The sequence below is a fragment of the Equus quagga genome, chromosome 11 (assembly GCF_021613505.1).
Source record: "Equus quagga isolate Etosha38 chromosome 11, UCLA_HA_Equagga_1.0, whole genome shotgun sequence".
In the NCBI taxonomy this organism is placed as follows: Eukaryota; Metazoa; Chordata; class Mammalia; order Perissodactyla; family Equidae; genus Equus; species Equus quagga.
This window is the reverse complement of record NC_060277.1, coordinates 109768660-109787138: the sequence shown is the minus strand read 5'-3', so window position 1 is coordinate 109787138 and position 18479 is coordinate 109768660. Positions and strand designations below refer to the sequence as shown.

Sequence of the window (18479 nt, the reverse complement as noted above, 5' to 3'; positions counted from 1 at the left end):
TTAGTTACTTCTAACTTCCTGGAAGGAGGAGGCAGCCACACACAGAGGAATATAATTCAATTTTTATGGAAATATTGAAAAAAGATCTACTTGAGGAAACGTGCATGATGGGAAGGCCCCCACTCTCGTTTGCCCAAGACTTTCCTGTGATGCTCTGTACAGTCATTCCTCAGCCCTCCAAGTGTGTCCGCATTTGTTGCAGGGATAGATTTACCCGGACAGGTGGAAGAGGCATGACTTAAGGGTTATAAACAGCTGCGGAGCCCTGGGCTGCTCCAGTAGTTTTGGTAGCAAGGGATGTGGCCATTCCCTGCCGCCGGGCATTAACCAGCCTTAGAACAGGCCCTGAAACGGGAACGTCTGTAATTTTGGTCTAGTGCATGCAGCACCCGTTACAGCTAAATAATAACATTAAAATGTAAAGAATTTCCAGTCGTTTTAAAAGGGATCGTCTTGGCTTGCTTTCTGTTGCTGACTCATAGTGCTGCTGCTTTGGGACAGTTAGGTTTCCAAACGGGGGACACAGTAGGTATTCAATAAGTGTCAGTTTGTAGCAGTGATTTTCATCCCTGAAGGAGCATGCCTTTACTGTCTCACCGTGAGTAAGGCGAATAAGTGAATGGTAGCGACAAATCTGCCTTCGGTTTGTGGGTTCCAACTTGCCCAGAGCGAGCTTTTCCCTCTTGTCAGGTAACTTTCTTAAGTGACAGCGAGCACAACTTGTACCAAGTGCGGGGCAGGTTCGTCCTTTGTCCAATCATCGCCGAGATTTTGGGGTGGGGGAAGGGGAACTCCCCTAGACCTTCCCTGACCAGGAAGGGGGTGGGTTTAGGCTGAGCAGGGGCCGCTGCAGCCCGTCACGACGCCGCACGATGCTTGACACTCCAGGGACCCAATAGGAACGAAAAGAGCTATTTGAATCGGCCAATGCAGGTGGGGAGGGGGCGGGGTTTGCCAGCCGTATAAACGGGGCGGCCGGCCAGGCAGGCGGTGGCGGAGGCTCCTGCAGCGGTCGCCGGTGGTGGCGTGGACAGCTCCTCTGTGCCCTTCGGACCCGACCCTTTTCTGCGCTGTGCTCCGGCGCCAGCCTACCTCGCTGTTCGGCGACATGACCACCACCACCACCTTCAAGGGCGTCGACCCCAACAGCAGGAATAGCTCCCGGTGAGGCTGCGGGGTCGAGCCCGTGCCGCGCGTGGCTTGGGGGCGGGAGGGTCGCTGCCCGGCGGGGCTGCGAGGGTCGGGAGGCCGGTCGTTGTCGGTAACGTGCCCAGGGCGCCGCGCTCGCGCCCAACCGGGCGGCGGGGTTCGGCCGCCCGCGTCACCTTTGTGCCTCCTGGCGAGCCCGGCACCCCGGCCCCGCCCGATTCCTGTTCTTTTCCCATTCATTCGTCCCCCGGAGCGAGGGGCCGAGGGCCAGGGCCACCTGTCCTCGCGGCGCGGCGACTTCTCGTTAGTTGGGACCTGCCGAGAGGGTTTGTTCTCTCTTTTGCGGCACGGCTGGCCCGGCCCCAGGGCGGTGGTCTTGGCCCCCGGGTGCCCGGGCAGCCCACGGGGCGCCTCGATCAGGCCCTATTGTCCCACCCCGGGCCACGCGCTCTTGCCTCTGGCCCGGGGCAGGTGGCGGCCCTGCGCCTGGCGCGTCGGTCAAATCCTGCAGCCGCAGCCATCGGGTCCGGCTGACTCCTACCCACTGGGGCCCGCCCGGCAGGTGGCATTTGTGGTCAGGCGGGGCTGGTTATCGCGACCCCCAACCCCGTCCAGGAGCCAACCGTCAGCACTCTGCGAAGTGCCTCCCCTCTGCTAACAAAGGAAAGACCCCTGCTCCTTCCCCTCCCGCTCCCACCACCGAAAGGGAGGGGGAGCGAGCCAGTCCGAGTGGGTTTTCTGCGCTCAAACTCTTGGACCTCGGTCTTTGCATCCCTCCTCTTTCGCTTCCCCATTTGACGTTTGTCAAATGAGTTCATCCCTGGCCCCGGTTCCCGTGCTGGAGGAGGTTTCCTGTTCTTGGGCGGGGCCGGAGACATCCATTGTCTCTTCCGTACTATCTCCACCTGAAAAGCTGGGGCCTTTCTGGCCACTCATGCCACTACATTTGGGAAAGGGGGCGCTGGGCATGGTGTTTGGACTGAGACCCTTTTCCAAGCCCTTGTCTAACTTGGTGGAAGGGTTTGGATCCTGTGGAAGATGTCCACATTGTCTCGGCTAATTGCACACTGTTCTTTAAGATGAGATACAGGCATCTCTGGGATCCTGCTCAAGGCTTGGAGGAAGCTTAAATTCCACTTTTTCTGGGCATCTGCTCTTGATTGATCACGACCCGCAGTCATGTGTGGCCAGCCTTGGGGTCCTGGGCAAGTGGCACAAAGGGAGCCATTTTGTGGGGCTAAGAAGACGGCTGCGAAATAGCAATGTCTCTCGGGGTTGGAGAACTTGGGGACAAAAAGGCCTCAGCATTGAGTCTCAGGACGGAGTTGGAAATGACAGTCCTTTTCAACGCATTCCTTTCTCTTTCACAATGTAGAAAAGCTTAAGAAGGATTTAAATAACTAAATTAGTGGTTACTGGAGGATGGGGGAATTTGGGTAGTATAGACCTACAAAAATACTGGTCACTCCCTCTTCTGTTGTCATCCTTCCAGTGAGATCATTTTTTTCAGAGGACACTGGAACATGCTGAACCTTGGTTTTTCATTTTGTGCTATGAGGTCAACTTTCTGCCAGTCAAACTGTAGTGATTGGAATGTGAAATTTTATACATTATGTTAAAAATCGGAGGGTTTTCCCTTTGGGGTGAAGTGCAGGTGAGTGCTTCATGATTTCAGTAACCAGGTCAAATGAATCCTCACACTAGTTTTTTCATATGTATGTTTGAAATGTGAGACATAAATGATTTTTGGTTCTGCACAATAAATGTTTTCAATCACCTTTTGTCACCAGTTTCCCTCCAATATTGTGACCCCAGGACTGAAGCATTATCCTTTCATTTACTTCCTACCTTTCCTTCTAATCTCACCTAATTCTCCGAAACTTCTTTTCTCCAGTCGAATCCTCCTGGCTCCATAAACACGTTGTAAATTTAGTCTGATAAGGAATGATCTGCAAAGATCATATGGGAACTCTGGTATTTAAAGAGAGAAGAAAGAAAAAGTAATTTTTAAAAAAATTGCTGTCGGCACACACGGACACATTTTTGTTGAATCTCAAGTATATAATCCCGATTTAGTTCCCATGTGTACAGTTCAGAGAGAATAGTAGGACCTTAAAAAATAAAATTGAAATAATTTCCGTCTTATGATCCCAATCCTTTGTTTGGGGATGTCTCGCTGTTACAAATGGGCTCTACAACGCTGACGTCATCGGAGTAGGTAGCACCTGCTATTGCAGGAGGAACACAGACCTTTGAAAAGTTGGGCTGGTTAGAGAGCTATGACATTGTTTCTTTCTTTTTTTTTTTTAATTATTTTATTGAGGTCATATTGGCTTATAACTGTGTAAATTTCAGGTGTACATTATTATATCTCAGTTTCTGTATAGTCTGCATCGTGTTCACCACCAATACTCTAGTTTTTATCTGTCACCATTCTAATGTTGCCCTTCACCCCTTTTGCCCTCTCCCAGCTCTTTTCCCTTGACGTTCTTTTTAAGCTGGTCTTTCGGGTACTAGTGTCTTTTTTCTTTTTTTAAGACCAAAAAGTATTTCCCGGCCCATTAGGGTTCTGAAAATTTTCATCTGGCTAAAATAATTTATGAGGGTTTAATTATGATGGTAAGGAAAATCATTCTGATTTCTAGGGCATGAAGGGGATGACAGTGAAGCAAGTTAATTTTGATTATAATATTTCAGGTGTCCATTGATTTGGGGTACAAATGATAAAAACCTAGTCACTTCAAACTTTAACATGAGAGAAAGCCTAGTAAGGATTTATAACACACTTTTAATTATGATTTAAACAATTTAATTAAGCAAACCTAAAATTTTCGTCTCTATAAAATGTATGCCTGAACATATTTATCTTAGTTCATATAATGAATTTAATCTAAGTTGATATTTAATATCTGAGACTTTTTTAAAAAGAGGGGGTTTTACATGTTTTACATGGTATAAAAGAACACGGTGGGTCTTCCCCCACAGAGGGAGAATAATGCAGTTTCTATTTAGTGTAAATTGAGTATTGAATTTTACTATGGGCAGACACAAATATTAGAATCAGGGGAGGACCCTGGAGGACCTATATGAGAAATATAAAATAGTCTAACATTAGAAAACAAGATAACTAATCAAAGCACCAACTATATAGGTTTGTAGTTTGGAGAGAAGAATGGCCTTGTGTGACTCCCCTCTGTGGGCCCTTGGAGCACTTGTTACATGCCTGCCAGGGACGGGAGATTTGGGTTTTGGCCCCATCTGTGTCACTTAACTAATGTTGGGCAGTTTGTTTAGAGCTTCTCAGGGCCTGACTTTTTTCTCTTAAAAATGAGGCTGTTCGTTGAACTAGATAAAGCAGAACCCAGCAAACTGCCATCCAAGGGCCAAACCCAGCTGGCACCTGATTTTGTAAGGTTAGAGAGATTTTTACATTTATAAATGGTTGAAAATAGCAAGAAGAAGATTTCATGACTTGTGAAAATTAGAGGAAAGTCAGATTTCAGCGTCCATAAATAAAGTTTTATTGTAACACAGCCACACACGTTCATTTTCACGTTCTCTGTGGCTGCCTTTATGCTCCATCATGGGAGTTGAATAGTTGTGAAATGCCATATGACCCACAAGCCAAAAATACTTACTGTCTGGCCCTTTACAGAGAGAGCTGGCGACCAGGAGAGGATGTCTAACATCTCTTCCTCTCGGGTTCCACCTCTCATTCTTGGAGATCGTGGAGGGCTCTACCAGTCGGCTCCATGGAGGAGGCAGAAGCTGAAGAGATGGGCTGGATTTTGATGAGTCACTGAGGGGACAGTGCAGTGTGCTTTAGGCAGGAGGAAATACAGGAGTAAATACCCCAGGTTGGAGGGGCCGGCCATGTGGCCAAGTGGTTAAGTTTGTGCACTCTGCTTCGGCGGCCCAGAGTTCGCTGGTTTGGATCCTGGGCGCAGACCTACACGCCAATCATCAAGCCATGCTGTGGCAGCATCCCACATAGAAGAACTAGAAGGACCTACAGCTAGCATATACAAGTGTGTACTGGGGCCTTGGGGGAAATTTAAAAAAAGGAAGATTGTCAACAGATGTTGGCTCAGGGCCAATCTTCCTCAAATTACAAAAAAAGTACCCCAAGGTGGAGATAAACCAGAGCTGTTCCTGGAACAGTGAAGAAAGTGGCCTGACTGGCTTGGTGAAGAAGATGTAAGAAGTAGATATGGTTGACAGGAGGCTATATTGATAGTTGGCAAAGCTGGTCAGGTTTCCTTCAGTCCTGCCTAGGCTTGACTAAGTCTTGCATCTGCAGGCCTGCAGGGAGCAGGGACTGATAAGGACAAAGGAGCCCGGCAGAAAAGGACCCAGGACAGGGGACCAGCCCTCATGCAGGAAGGGGCAGTGTTAAGGAGCCGAGGCCAGGGAATTCTGGAACCCAGAAGCAGTCTTTAAAAGAATTTTAGATTAATAGCAATACAGAAAAATAGGCATAAAAAAGACATTGAAATTCATCTGAAATCCTGTCTTTGAGCGAACCCTGGATAACGTTGTGGTGTACATACTTTCAGGCATTTATGCCTAGTTATGGTTATAATAACAGCTAGCACACATGATTGCCATTTCCAGGTACTGTTCTAAACTCAGTATATATAATATCTTTATAAAAGTCTCATAAGGCAGTTACTATTACCCTCTTTTTATAGAAGAGAAAACCAAAGCATAGAGGGGTGAAGCAGCTTATCCAGGGTCACATAGCCAGATAAGTGGGTATCTCTATACACATCATTTTATATAATGTGCAATTGGCTTATATTTGTTTTCCAGCTTTCTTCATTCACTGTGTTTGGGGTAAATCTCAACCTACTGTCTAGAGCTTTCTGTGGTATGGATGTACTTTGATAACTAACGTCCTACTAATGGATAACTAGGGTATTTCCGATTTTTTTTTTATAGATTAACATCTTTATAGGAATATCCTTGTACATATGTCTGGTTATCTACTTAGGGTACTTTCTGGAAGTAGAAATGCTGATTCAGATAAAATGCAAATACATATTGTCAAAATGTCCTTTAGAAAGTTTGTACAGATTTATACTTTCACTCTTCAATTAATTCTGGGAATTGGCATTTTTTCATCTTTACCAGTCTAATAAAAAATAAATCCTTTTGTTTTACATTTCATTTATTTCCTTGTGAGCTTGAATTTTTAATATTTAATTACCTGTTAGTACCTTCTGTCCATTTTATCTTGTGGTTCTTTTAATCATTTTTTTTTTTTTTTTTTTTAAAGATTTTATTTTTTCCTTTTTCTCCCCAAAGCCCCCTGGTACATAGTTGTGTATTCTTCGTTGTGGGTTCTTCTAGTTGTGGCATGTGGGACGCTGCCTCAGCGTGGTCTGACGAGCAGTGCCATGTCCGCGCCCAGGATTCGAACCAACGAAACACTGGGCCGCCTGCAGCAGAGCGCGCGAACTTAACCACTCGGCCACGGGGCCAGCCCCTCTTTTAATCATTTTTAAGAGCATTCTGTATACTAGTGATGATATCCTTTGTCAAATATTATGTGTATTTTTGCCAAGTTTAATCTATCCATCTTTTCATGGTTTCTGGCTTTGATCTCATGCTTAGAAAGAAAGCCTTTTTTTCCAAGACTAGGACCACATTCGTACGTATTTTCTTCCAATATTTTTGTTTTAGTCTTTAAAGTGAAATATTTGTCCTAGCTGGAAGTTATTTGGTAAATAAAATTGAGTTAGGGATATATGTTTTGTTTGTCTCTTTGTTTAATCAAATGACTAGCCAGTTAAAGCAGTGCAGTTTTCCCTACTGACTTAAAATGATCCAGTGGCACTCTTATAGAGAACTCTCTATTTTGACAGAATTCTGAGTAGAAATTGACAAATCTCTCGTAGTAGAAGTTAACAGATTCTCTCAGTAAGAGATAAAACATTTAAAAATAAGTAGATTTGAACAACTCAGTTAACAAGATGTAGTAGACATATAGAATGTTGGCAAATACACATTCTTTTCAAGCATGTATAGAAGATTTCCAAAATTGACGGCATACTAGGCCATAAACCAAATCTCATCAAATTTCAAAGGGTTCATGTCATAAAGACTCGGTTGTCTGTGTTATAATTAAAAGCTAGAAATCAATAAACTAGAAAGACCCCTATGTTTGGAAACTTACAAATGCACTTCTGAATAATTTATGAGTCAAAGAAGAAATGGAGTGGAGCCAGCCCGGTGGCGCAGCGGTTAAGTGCGCACGTTCCGCTTCGATGGCCCCGGGTTTGCTGGTTTGGATCCCTGGTGCGGACATGGCACCGCTTGGCACGCCATGCTGTGGTAGGCGTCCCACGTATAGAGTAGAGGAAGATGGGCATGGATGTTAGCTCAGGGCCAGTCTTCCTCAGCAAAAAGAGGAGGATTGGCAGATGTTAGCTCAGGGCTAATCTTCCTCAAGAAAGAAATGGAAGTGAGAAAACATTTGGAATGGAATAATAGTAAAAAATATCAAAACTTGGGAATGCCTCTAGAGGGGTACTTAGAAGAAAATTTATACCTTCAGTGTTTAATTTTTCCTCTCTTTTCTTTTTCCTTTTTTGAGGAAGATCAGCCCTGAGCTAACATCTGCTGCCAGTCCTCCTCTTTCTGCTGAGGAGGACTGGCTTGAGCTCACATCTGTACCCATCTTCCTCTACTTTATATGTGGGACGCCTACCACAGCATGGCGTGCCAAGCGGTGCCATGTCCACACCTGGGATCTGAAGCGGCAGAACCCCGGGCCACCGAAGCAGAATGTACTCACTTAACTGCTGCGTCACCAGGCTGGCCCCTTTCTTTTCTAATATAAGGAGCTGCGTTTACAAATAACAACTGTATTTCTTTGGAAAGTTGGATGAAATGGACATATTCCTAGAAAATGTCTCTTACTCTAACTGACTTAAGAAGAAATAGAAAACCAGACTGCTCCTATCACCAATAAAAGTACTGAATCAGTAGTTAGAAAATCTTCCCATAGGGGCTGGCCCCGTGGCCGAGTGGTTAAGTTCGCGCGCTCTGCTGCAGGCGGCCCAGTGTTTCGTTGGTTCGAATCCTGGGCGCGGACATGGCACTGCTCATCGGACCACGCTGAGGCAGCGTCCCACATGCCACAACTAGAAGAACCCACAACGAAGAATACACAACTATGTACCGGGGGGCTTTGGGGAGAAAAAGGAAAAAATAAAAAAAATCTTTAAAAAAAAAAAAAAAGAAAATCTTCCCATAAATCCATCTCCACTTTCTATGATTTGAGTGGCAACACGACAAGGTATATTGAGTTTTTCCAGGGAGGGGACAAATTGGTCAATCTGTGGCAGGAAGATTTGGAAATATGAAAGTACTATATTTCCTAGTTGAACAAAAAGCTATAGATGGTGTCTTGGGACCGGCCGCATGCTTAAGTTCACGCGCTCTGCTTCAGCGGCCCACGGTTTCGCTGGTTTGGATCCTGGGCGTGGACATGGCACCACTCATCAGGCCATGCTGAGGCGGCGTCCCACATGCCACAACTAGAAGGACCCACAACTAAAAATATACAACTAGGTACCGGGGGGACTTGGGAAGAAAAAGGAAAAATAAAATCTTTAAAAAGCTATAGATGGTGTCCAAAGGAACAAGGGTATAGAATATGCCACAGAATCTTAACGCTTGTTGTCTCATATTGCCTTTCTCTGTGTGGCTAGACACTCATGTTTATTGGCGAGAGTAGCGAGGTACAAGTGTATCAACAGGGCTTGTCGGTGATTTTGAGGTAGGAGAGACTCTTTATTATCAGCTTTCCTCGGGCTTCTAAATTGGTCAACTTAACTTCTCTGTGTGTATTCTTCCATTTTTTATTTTGTTGAAAATAAAAATGGAAATGCTTTTGAATAAATGACAAGAGCTGCTTCTAAACTTCTTTGCAGGTATATGCAGCTAAGCCCAGCAGGCAATGCCCCTGAGGTCTTTTGCCCTTTCCTAAAAGGGGACGCTAACGAGGCTGTTATTTGTGAGGACTTTCAGCTACCTTGTGTGATGGATGATCTTTATGCCAAGAAATGTTTTGGTATGATCTGAAGTTGAGGGTTTGCTATTGTTCCTAGGGTTTTGCGACCTCCAGGTGGCGGATCCAATTTTTCATTAGGCTTTGATGAACCAACAGAGCAACCGGTGAGGAGGAACAAAATGGCCTCTAGCATCTTTGGAACACCTGAGGAAAATCCCCCTTCGTGGGCCAAGTCAGCAGGTATGGCTTATCTCTGTGGTCACTGATCACAGGAAGGGACGGACCCAGCATGGGCAACCACGCTGGTTTTCTGCTGATGGGCAAAATCTAGCTTAATCATAATAAGATAAACAATAGTGAAAGCTTGTCACTGGAGGAAGGACTGGAACTGAGGAATGGGACGTGCTGAGAGTCTCTGCTGGATCAGAATAAGGACTGGCGTGAGACTGGGTTATTTCGTCCTTCCGTAGAATTTTTAAGCCATGGCTTAACCTCCCTAACACTCTTTCCTCATTTTATCATAGGAGACTAACACGTAATGCCACTTACTAAAAAAGCGTTTTGCTTTCGGTCTTTCTGTTGTATTCCTCAAGAAAGTATATTTTGATTCAGGTGCCAAATCTAGTGGTGGCAGAGAAGATTCTGAGTCATCTGGACCGCAGAGAAGGAACTCTTCTGAAGCAAACTCTGGAGACTTCTTAGATCTGAAGGTCAGTGTGCCAACGACAACGTCTGGGAAAAGACTGAGGTTAACAGTTTAGAAATTAAATGCCCCCTATTGTACGAAGAGCTCCAGTTCTGCCACTGGAGTCTTACATAGAGGGGATTAGGAAAGGGCCTGGGCCCTACTGGTCAGGGGGGATTGATAAATAGAGTAGTCAGAAAAGCGAGTTCACATGACCTTGGTCTGTTCATCTCTCTTCTCCCATGAGCATTAGACTGTAGCCTGTGGTACTGATTTTGGAACATCTGGATCACACGCACTTCCTGTGTAACTCATGTCCAGTAGCATTTCTGAGTTCAAGGACTGTTTTAGTTGTTGGCAAGTGTTGCCTGGTTGTTTTGAGCTGAACTCCAGGAGACTGCAGCACATGGGCACTGCCATCAGTTATCCACAGATGAGCACGGCCCCAAAGCCCCCAGGTGCGTGTCTGGAAAGCCTGGTAGGGTGTCCTCTTGAGTAGGGACCTCAGAGCACATGGTGGCATCGCCGTGTGAGGAGGACGACCTGTAGAAGGGGTTTGGAGCTGATAGGGGCCCTTCAACGGCTAGAGAAGGGGAAGGGAGATGGAGAACGGAAGGGTAAACTTGCCAGTTTCCTATTCAGATAGAAGAGCCTCTGACATGCTCATTGATATTAGGTCATCAGCGTAAATGTTAAGGTTTTTTGGTGCTTTGAGTGTATTACTGGCACTGGGGCAATTTGTCAGCAGCATTTTTGTATCGCATTGTCCCAGGTTGAATAACAGTTGCTTGTTGTAATGCTGCCTTACCTGTACTTGACTGCGTCGAAATGAAATTGCACATTTGGTTTCAAATAGATAGTCTCTCTGAACTGTGGCTGCTTTATTTGTGTGTTGCCAAATTAAAATCTAAAGTAACCTGTTAATTTTTTTTTTCTTTTTCAGGGAGAAGGTGACATCCATGGTGAGTACTTCTGAAGAAGTCCCAAAATTTCTTATTCTGTAAATGGTTTTAGAATAGATCAGAATTTCGATTCTAATTGTGTCTTGGGGAAAGAAGACTGGGGAGTGAAATCTGTCTTTGCCCTGAGTGCCAGCATACTCTGGGTGGAGAGGAAAGAAAAATGAAACTGGAAAGTTAGCAAATGTGGCCACGTTTGGTATTGGCCAATGGTGAGAGCACTGCCAGAAATGTACAAGAAAGGAAGAATACTGGCGAATCCTTTACAAAATATATGTACATTAGTCAGGTTGGTATTTGTTACACTGAATGAGAGGTTTTTTTTTTAGTAAAAGGCTCTGGCATTTCAAGCTCAGCCCACAGCATTTAATTTACATAACTTGTTTGATTTTATACCAAGGTGCTTATTTGGCAAGACATCGGTTAACCCTGTGATCTTGTGAATGATGATGGAGGGGGCAGATGGAAAGTTTCAGTTAGCATCCATATTACCAATTATATGTGGAAATGCACTATAATCATTTATTTAATTATTTCAAATCTTTGAAGTATTTATTGGCACTTCTTTAACCAGTGCCGGAGAATGGCTGATGAGAATAATGAAAGGTTTACAAGTGTCAGGCGGTAGTGATCAGGTTAGAGTTGACTCGGTGAAATGCAGCCATCAGAGGGCCCTCCGGTCCAGAAGGAAGAAGCGCTTCCTCATGGCCTCTTCCTACCGTGATGTGGTCTTCCAGTGAAACAGAAGTGTTTAAGAACCACATTCCCCTCTGTCCTCTCCAACGCTGTCTTTTTTTTCTTTTTCTCCCAAAGGCCCCTGGTACATAGTTGTGTATTTTTTTAGTTGTGGGTCCTTGCACTTGTGGCACATGGGATGCCGTCTTAGTATGGCTTGATGAGCAGTGCCATGTCTGCACCCAGGATTCGAACTGGTGAAACCCTGGGCTGCCAAAGTGGAGTGCATGAGCTTAACCACTCGGCCACGGGAACGGCCCCTCCAACACTGTCTTAATGGGCTAATCTATTTTTTTTTTTTTCCCCTGCTTTATCTTCCTTAATCCCCCCTGGTACATAGTTGTATATCTTAGTTGCAGGTCCTTCTAGTTGTGGCATATGGGACACTGCCTCAACGTGGCCTGACGAGCGGTGCCATGTCCGAGCCCAGGATCCGAACCCTGGGCTGCTGCGGCGGAATGCGCAAACTTAACCACTTGGCCACGGGGCCGGCCCCAATTGATGGGCTAATCTTATACACGAATTTTGGCTAACGGATATAATTAGAAATTTGGGGAGCCTGGAGAAGTATGTGAGAGACCTGATGAAGTTGTGAAAAAATATGTCATTTGTCCTGCTAATAATTAATAATCCCCACCCCCAGCCCAGCTCAGTTTGTTATAGATTCTTCATGTAAATAACAGGTTGAATTGTATAGTATGAAAAGTCCTTCCTTTCTTTTGGTCTTTCTTTCTTGGTGAGGAAGATTGGCCCTGAGCTAACATCTGTGCCAATCCTCCTCTACTTTGTATGTGGGACGCCACCTCAGCATGGCTGGATGAGTGGTGTGCAGGTCTGCACCCGGGATCTGAACCTGTGAACCCTGGGCTGCCGAAGCAGAGCCCACAAACTTAACCACTATCCCACTGGGCCAGCCCCTCTTTTTTTTTTTAATGGTCATCAGTTTTGCCACCTGAGTTTTTTGTGCCCCTGACTGCTGCTGCTTTTAGTTCACTTGTCATAAAATGACGAGGGGCATAATAATTCAGGATGCATCTGGCGGAGTAGAGGTCAGCCTCAACTCTGTTGGCAAGTTTACTTCAAAGCAAAGCTACCCTCTCAGTTTATTTATTTACTTATTTTTATTTTTTTTAAAGATTTTATTTTTCCTTTTTCTCCCCAAAGCCCCCTGCTACATAGTTGTGCATGTTCTTTTAGTTGTGGGTCCTTCTAGTTGTGGCATATGGGATGCCGCCTCAGTGTGGCTTGACAGGTGGCGCCACGTCTACACCCAGGATCCGAACCAGCGAAACCCTGGGCCGCCAAAGCGGAGCACACCAACTTAACCACTCGGCCACGGGGCCAGCCCCAACCCTCTCAGTTTAAATAAAACAGATTTTGTTTGGATGTAAGGAAGATTGCCTTTATCTTTTGGATAATTAAACACAGGAATGGCTACAGGGAGGACTTTGGAAGTCTTTCAGAAAGAGGGAGAAGCTCTAGGAAGTTTCGGCAGAACTTCCCCTCCCTTCAGGCAGGTTAGATGGTCTGCTACATTTTCTGGTGGTTCTAATTCTTTGATCCTTATAATGAATCCTATTTTCCTATTCTGACATAGGTGTCTGTTCAGTTACCTCTTTGATGCACCAAAGAGGGAAGACAAGTCAGGAGTATATAAGATGTACATTATGGTAGAAGTGTTTTTGTTTTTTTGCTTTGCTTTGTTTTGTTTTGTTTGAGGAAGATTAGCCCTGAGCTAACATCTGCTGCCAATCCTCCTCTTTTTGCTGAGGAAGACTGACCCCAAGCTAACATCCATGCCCATCGTGCTCCACTTTATATTTGAGACCCCTGCCACAGCACGGCTTGACAAGTGGTGCCATGTCTGAACCTGGGATCCAAACTCTGGGCCACTGAAGCGGAACGTGCAAACTTAACCACTGTGCCACCGAGCCGGCCCCAGAATTGTTTTTGTTTAAAGCTCCATTTTTTAATTATTACATTCAAAAGACAAAAACTTTCTCTGTTGGGGCCAGGCCGATGGGGCAGTGGTTAAGCTCGAATGTTCCACTTTGGCAGCCCAAGGTTCACCGGTTCGGATCCCCGGTGTGGGCATGGCACCGCTTGGCAAAAGCCATGCTGTGGCAGGCATCCCACATATAAAGTTGAGGAACACGGGCATGGATGTTAGCTCAGGGCCAGTCTTCCTCAGCAAAAAGAGGAGGATTGGCAGCAGATGTTAGCTCAGGGCTAATCTTCCTCAAAAACAAAACAAAAAACAAAACAAAACTTGGTACAAGTGGTTTTAGGAACATGAATTTTTTTTTTCTTCAAAATGTGAGTTGGCCCCCCCCCTTTTTTTTTGGTGAGGAAGATTGGCCCTGAGCTAACATCTGTGGCCAATCTTCCTCCCTTTTTTTCTCCCCAAAGCCCCAGTACATAGTTGTATATCCTAGTTGTAGGTCCTTCTAGTTTTTCTATGTGAGATGCTGCCACAGCATGGCTTGATCAGCGGTGTGTAGGTCTGCGCCCAGGATCTGAACTGGTGAGCCCTGGGCCACCGAAGTGGAGCACATGAACTTAACCACTGCACTGCTGAGCCAGCCCCAGGAATGTGAATTTTTAATGTTTAGTCTTTGAGGATCTTAAAGAAAGTACATTTTTTGAAATTAGAACTTTTCATTGGTGTCCAGTATGAGTCCATATGAAGTTTTTACATAGTATATATCATAGCCAACATTTCTTTTTTTTTTCTTTTTTTTTGAGGGAGATTAGTACTGAGCTAACATCTGCTGCCAATCCTCCTCTTTTTGCTGAGGAAGACTGGCCCCGAGCTAACATCCGTGCCCATCTCCTTTTACTTTATACGTGGCACGCCTGCCACAGCATGGCTTGATAAGCAGTGCCTAGGTCTCTGCCTAGGATCTGAACTGGCAAACCCCAGGCCACCAAAGCGGAGGGTGCCAACTTAACTGTTACACTCCCAGGCTGGCCCCAGAATCAGCATTTCTGCTGTGCTGCTTTCAGGTTTTGGAATTTCTAAACTAGGGGAGGAAATAAATATCTTTAAACTTTAAGGTAGTTTTTCTCCCAAGTCTTATGAATTAGTACTTAGTTTCTATACTAAAGGTGCGTGTGTGTGTGTGTGCGTGTGTGTGTGTGTGTGTGCGTGTGTGTGTGTGTGTGTGTGCGCGTGTGTGTGTGAGAGAGAGGGAGAGATTATTCTAAGGGACATGTTAGAATATGCAACTGAATTCAATTTGATGGCTTAACACTGAAATGAGGCCTGGCCTTAAAAAAAAAAATTTAAAATGTCTAACATTCCTTCAACTATTAAACTCTTCATAGAAATTTCCTTTCACAGGAAATACAGCTTTTTCTGTTGCAGTCACTCTTGAATTTGAATCAATAACTTTTCCAAGTTTGGAAACTACCTGGTTAAGAATATATGCTTGTTGGGAATTTCACAAATCAGTCAGTAAATCCATCAAGCAATATCTAGTATATTGGATAATAAGATGCTAATTCTTAAACCTTAACATGGAAGGTGCCCAGTTAATACAAATGGGACTTACCTCATTAATGGAGCTGTTATTACAAATCAGTAGGGGAAAGATAGACTCTAATAAATCACATCAGGGGGTCAGCCCCGTGGCGTAGTTTTAAGTTCAGCATGTTTGGTTTCCAAGGCCCGGGTTTGCTGATTTGTTTTTTGTTTTTTTGTTTTTTGTTTTTTTTGAGGAAGATTAGCCCTGAGCTAACTACTGCCAATCCTCCTGTTTTTGCCGAGGAAGACTGGCTCTGAGCTAACATCCATGCCCATCTTCCTCTACTTTATATGTGGGATGCCTACCACAGCATGGCTTTTGCCAAGTGGTGCCATGTCTGCACCTGGGATCCGAACTGGCGAACCCCGGGCCGCTGAGAAGTGGAACGTGTGCACTTAACCGCTGGGCCACCGGGCCGGCCCTGGGTTTGCTGCTTTGGATCCCAGGCGCTGACCTACACCACTCGTTAGCCGCGGTGTGGTGGCAACACCCATAGAAGGTGGAGGAAGATTGACAAAGATGTCAGCTCAGGGTTAACCTTGCTCAGCAAAAGATAAATGGTGTCAGTACTGTCAACTTAAAAAGCAAATTTGCCTGTTATTTTATCTTCAAGATGAGTGTATTCAGGAATAGCCAGAAGAATTGCAATTTTGGATGTGCGTACTATGGCAAACCTTAGGCAAATCTAGCAAACCGAGGAGAGGAGCTGCTTTTATAGAGAAAAAGGCAGAGTAGGGGAGCTGTGCTAAAGGAAAGCCCATTGGGGGGAAGTTCAGGGTGGCAGCGTCTTGTCATTGGCTGGGCTTCGAGGCGTTTCTCCTTGGCTGGGCTGTTGCTGGGTGGGGAGAGAAAGCTTACTTCAGTAGTAAAGTGGTTTTACTTTCTGTTGGAGATGTCAACATCCCTGTCTTCCTGTTTGGTGTAATTGACCTTGTGTGTTAGGCCCTGAGAGCTCCTCCTACAGGCCTTCCAGCTCCAATTTAGTTAAGGTTTCTTTGAATTTCCACAGTACAGTTGGCTATCTGTGTGGTTAAAAAATAAATCAGCCTCACCTAGTAATCATGGAAATGTAGCCTAACATCAAACAGGAAAGAAAGAACATTTTTTTTCACCCATCGGTTTGGCAAATTTTAAAGTGAGGTGGTTATCAAATGGTGGATGTGCAAAAATGTAAGGAGACAGACCCTGACGCAGGTGTGGGGTAGAGATGGGCACATCTTCTGGGGGGGGGGGGGGGGGTGTAGTGTCTGTTCAAACTGAAGATGGTGGCCCCGTGGCCCCATGGGCACACGCTCCAGTGTGGATGCATTACAGCTTTGGAATGGTTCGGTTGGTTCCAATTTTTTGGTATCAGTAGAGCAAATATAGTACTATATTACATCAAATATACTATATCATGTGATAAAAATATTACAAAGCAATTAATTAAGGAACAGCTTTTAAAAAAACCTTAGACTGTTCATCTTAACTTGAAATAGTTATTAGCCTTAATTTCCTTGTTTTCCTAGAAAACCTGGACACAGACTTGCAGGGCAGCCTGGGGCAGAGTGAGGAGAAGCCCGTGCCTGCTGCCCCTGTGCCCAGCCCGGTGGCACCTGCCCCAGTGCCATCCCGAAGAAACCCCCCTGGTGGCAAGTCTAGCCTCGTCCTGGGTTAGCTCCGACTGTCCTGAACTCTGTTGTTTTATTTGTTTTCTCCATGCTTGTGAACTGCACAACTTGAGCCTGACTGTACATCTTTTGGATTTGTTTCATTAAAAAAGAAGCACTTTATGTACTGCTGTCTTTTTTTTTTTTTTTTTCCCCTTTTTGAAGAACAGGTTCTCTTATCTGTCCTGATTCCTCTGGGTCTGTAGGCCATGGCATGAGTGTTTTCTAGTAGTAGATTGGAGGGAAAGCTCTGTGACACTTAGTACCGTGTTTTTAAGAATAATTTGATTCCAAATGTGTTAGAGGATCTTTTGTACTGAGGTTTTTAAAACCCTTTTCTTGTCAGCTTTACTTGGGTTTACCAAGCCTTGATTGGACAGACCAGTGAACAGTCCCCAGGCACCGTCCCTTCAGGCCCCCAAACAAGGATGTCTTTATGCCGAACCTCCTTGGTGTTGCCGTAACTTGTCAGTGCCCTTTGCTAAAAGCATCTTCCTGTGCCATATGGAACAATAAAGAGGCCTGTGCCTCCTGCCTTGCTGCCTGCAAAGCGAAAAACTGCCTTTTGTTTTGGAACCTTAAGAAATAAGCCAGATACTAACTTGCCTGGCTGATGAGCATCGAGCCTGCTGCTCTCAGGCAGAGGAGGGGTTCCGGGTGCCCTCGAACTGACGGATTTCAAGTGGTGAAGCAAGCAAGGGCGTGGCCACACAGTGGGTCTTCCTCATGAACGACCCCTTGGGGCAGTGCTCTTCGTAGATAACTCGAAGCTGTGTGCATGATGCTGGTGCTTGACCATGAAATGAAACTCTCATCCTTAAAATCTGTGTTGTACTTCACAATCCTGGACTGTTGCTTAAAAGTAAACAATGTACAAATTTTGAAACATTGTGTCCTGTGTCATCTTTTTGAGATTGTTTCAGATTGGTCTACTGGTTTAGCTTTTTTCTTTGTTAATGTCAATTCTGCTGCGCAGTGATTTGATGAGTCATTAAAGTTAAAACTGGCTAATGGAGGCCCAGAGAGAAGTGGGCTTCTCTCTAAAGAAAATTCTCTAAACAAAACAGGTTTAAAGTCATAGCATGAGTTCAAAGTGCTAAAATGATCATTATCTCTGCTATCTGGGGTAATAAAACACATGAATAATATGAATAATTGATGTTCAAAATAGTTATTAGCCAATATATTTTAAATTTTACCACCTGTGCTGGGCAGTGACATTTAAAACTTTAGGTCCCCTCACGCCTGCAAGGTGCTTCCCAATGGTGAGGGGTCACAGAGGGCTCAGGAAGGAAGTCTTGTGTAACTAGGGGGCGGGGAGATCTGAGTCTCTTCAAGTGATAGAGAAGACAGAAGACAGGAGAAAGCTCTCTGGGTTCTAGGCAGAAAGTTCCAGATCAACATGCTATATTAAATATCCAAAGTGGATCTAGCTGTGCTACTGACCAGCTGTATTCCTTCGGTTTCTCATTTGGGGCACAATTTCCAAATTCAGAAATGATACCTTTGAACTAGGTCAACTCTAAAGCCCCTCCCATGACTGAAATGACTGAAGAGCAGAACCTGTAACCACGAACTCACTTGAACTCCTGGACGTCTTTGGGGGAAGAAGATGGCTAGTTACAGGTTGCGGGGCGAGGCGGGGGGGCGTTAAGTTTTTCTCCCCTCATGGTATAAAGCATTCACACAGTGGAGACTCAACAGCTGTGCTCCAGGAGCCTTCCAGTCTCCTCAGGCCACCGTTTCTGTTGTGCC

At 45.1% G+C, this 18479-nt stretch overlaps 1 protein-coding gene across 1 annotated transcript; it reads left to right on the top strand.

Annotated features, from left to right (window-relative positions):
- Positions 1-982: 982 nt before the first annotated feature.
- On the top strand, positions 983-17610 carry JPT1 (Jupiter microtubule associated homolog 1). The gene is made up of 5 exons (XM_046677265.1): positions 983-1164; positions 9267-9409; positions 9782-9879; positions 10798-10816; positions 16584-17610. Exons 1-5 carry the CDS (start codon positions 1109-1111, stop codon positions 16730-16732), a joined length of 465 nt encoding a protein of 154 aa, XP_046533221.1. The 5' UTR covers positions 983-1108; the 3' UTR covers positions 16733-17610.
- Positions 17611-18479: the final 869 nt, after the last annotated feature.

Excerpts from the sequence above, each read along its gene's own strand:
- JPT1 (XM_046677265.1), top strand. The coding sequence starts at position 1,109 with ATGACCACCACCACCACCTTCAAGGGCGTCGACCCCAACAGCAGGAAT. Across the intron at positions 1,165-9,266 it reads AACAGCAGGAATAGCTCCCG|GGTTTTGCGACCTCCAGGTG; the intron begins GTGAGGCTGCGG and ends TATTGTTCCTAG. Across the intron at positions 9,410-9,781 it reads TTCGTGGGCCAAGTCAGCAG|GTGCCAAATCTAGTGGTGGC; the intron begins GTATGGCTTATC and ends ATTTTGATTCAG.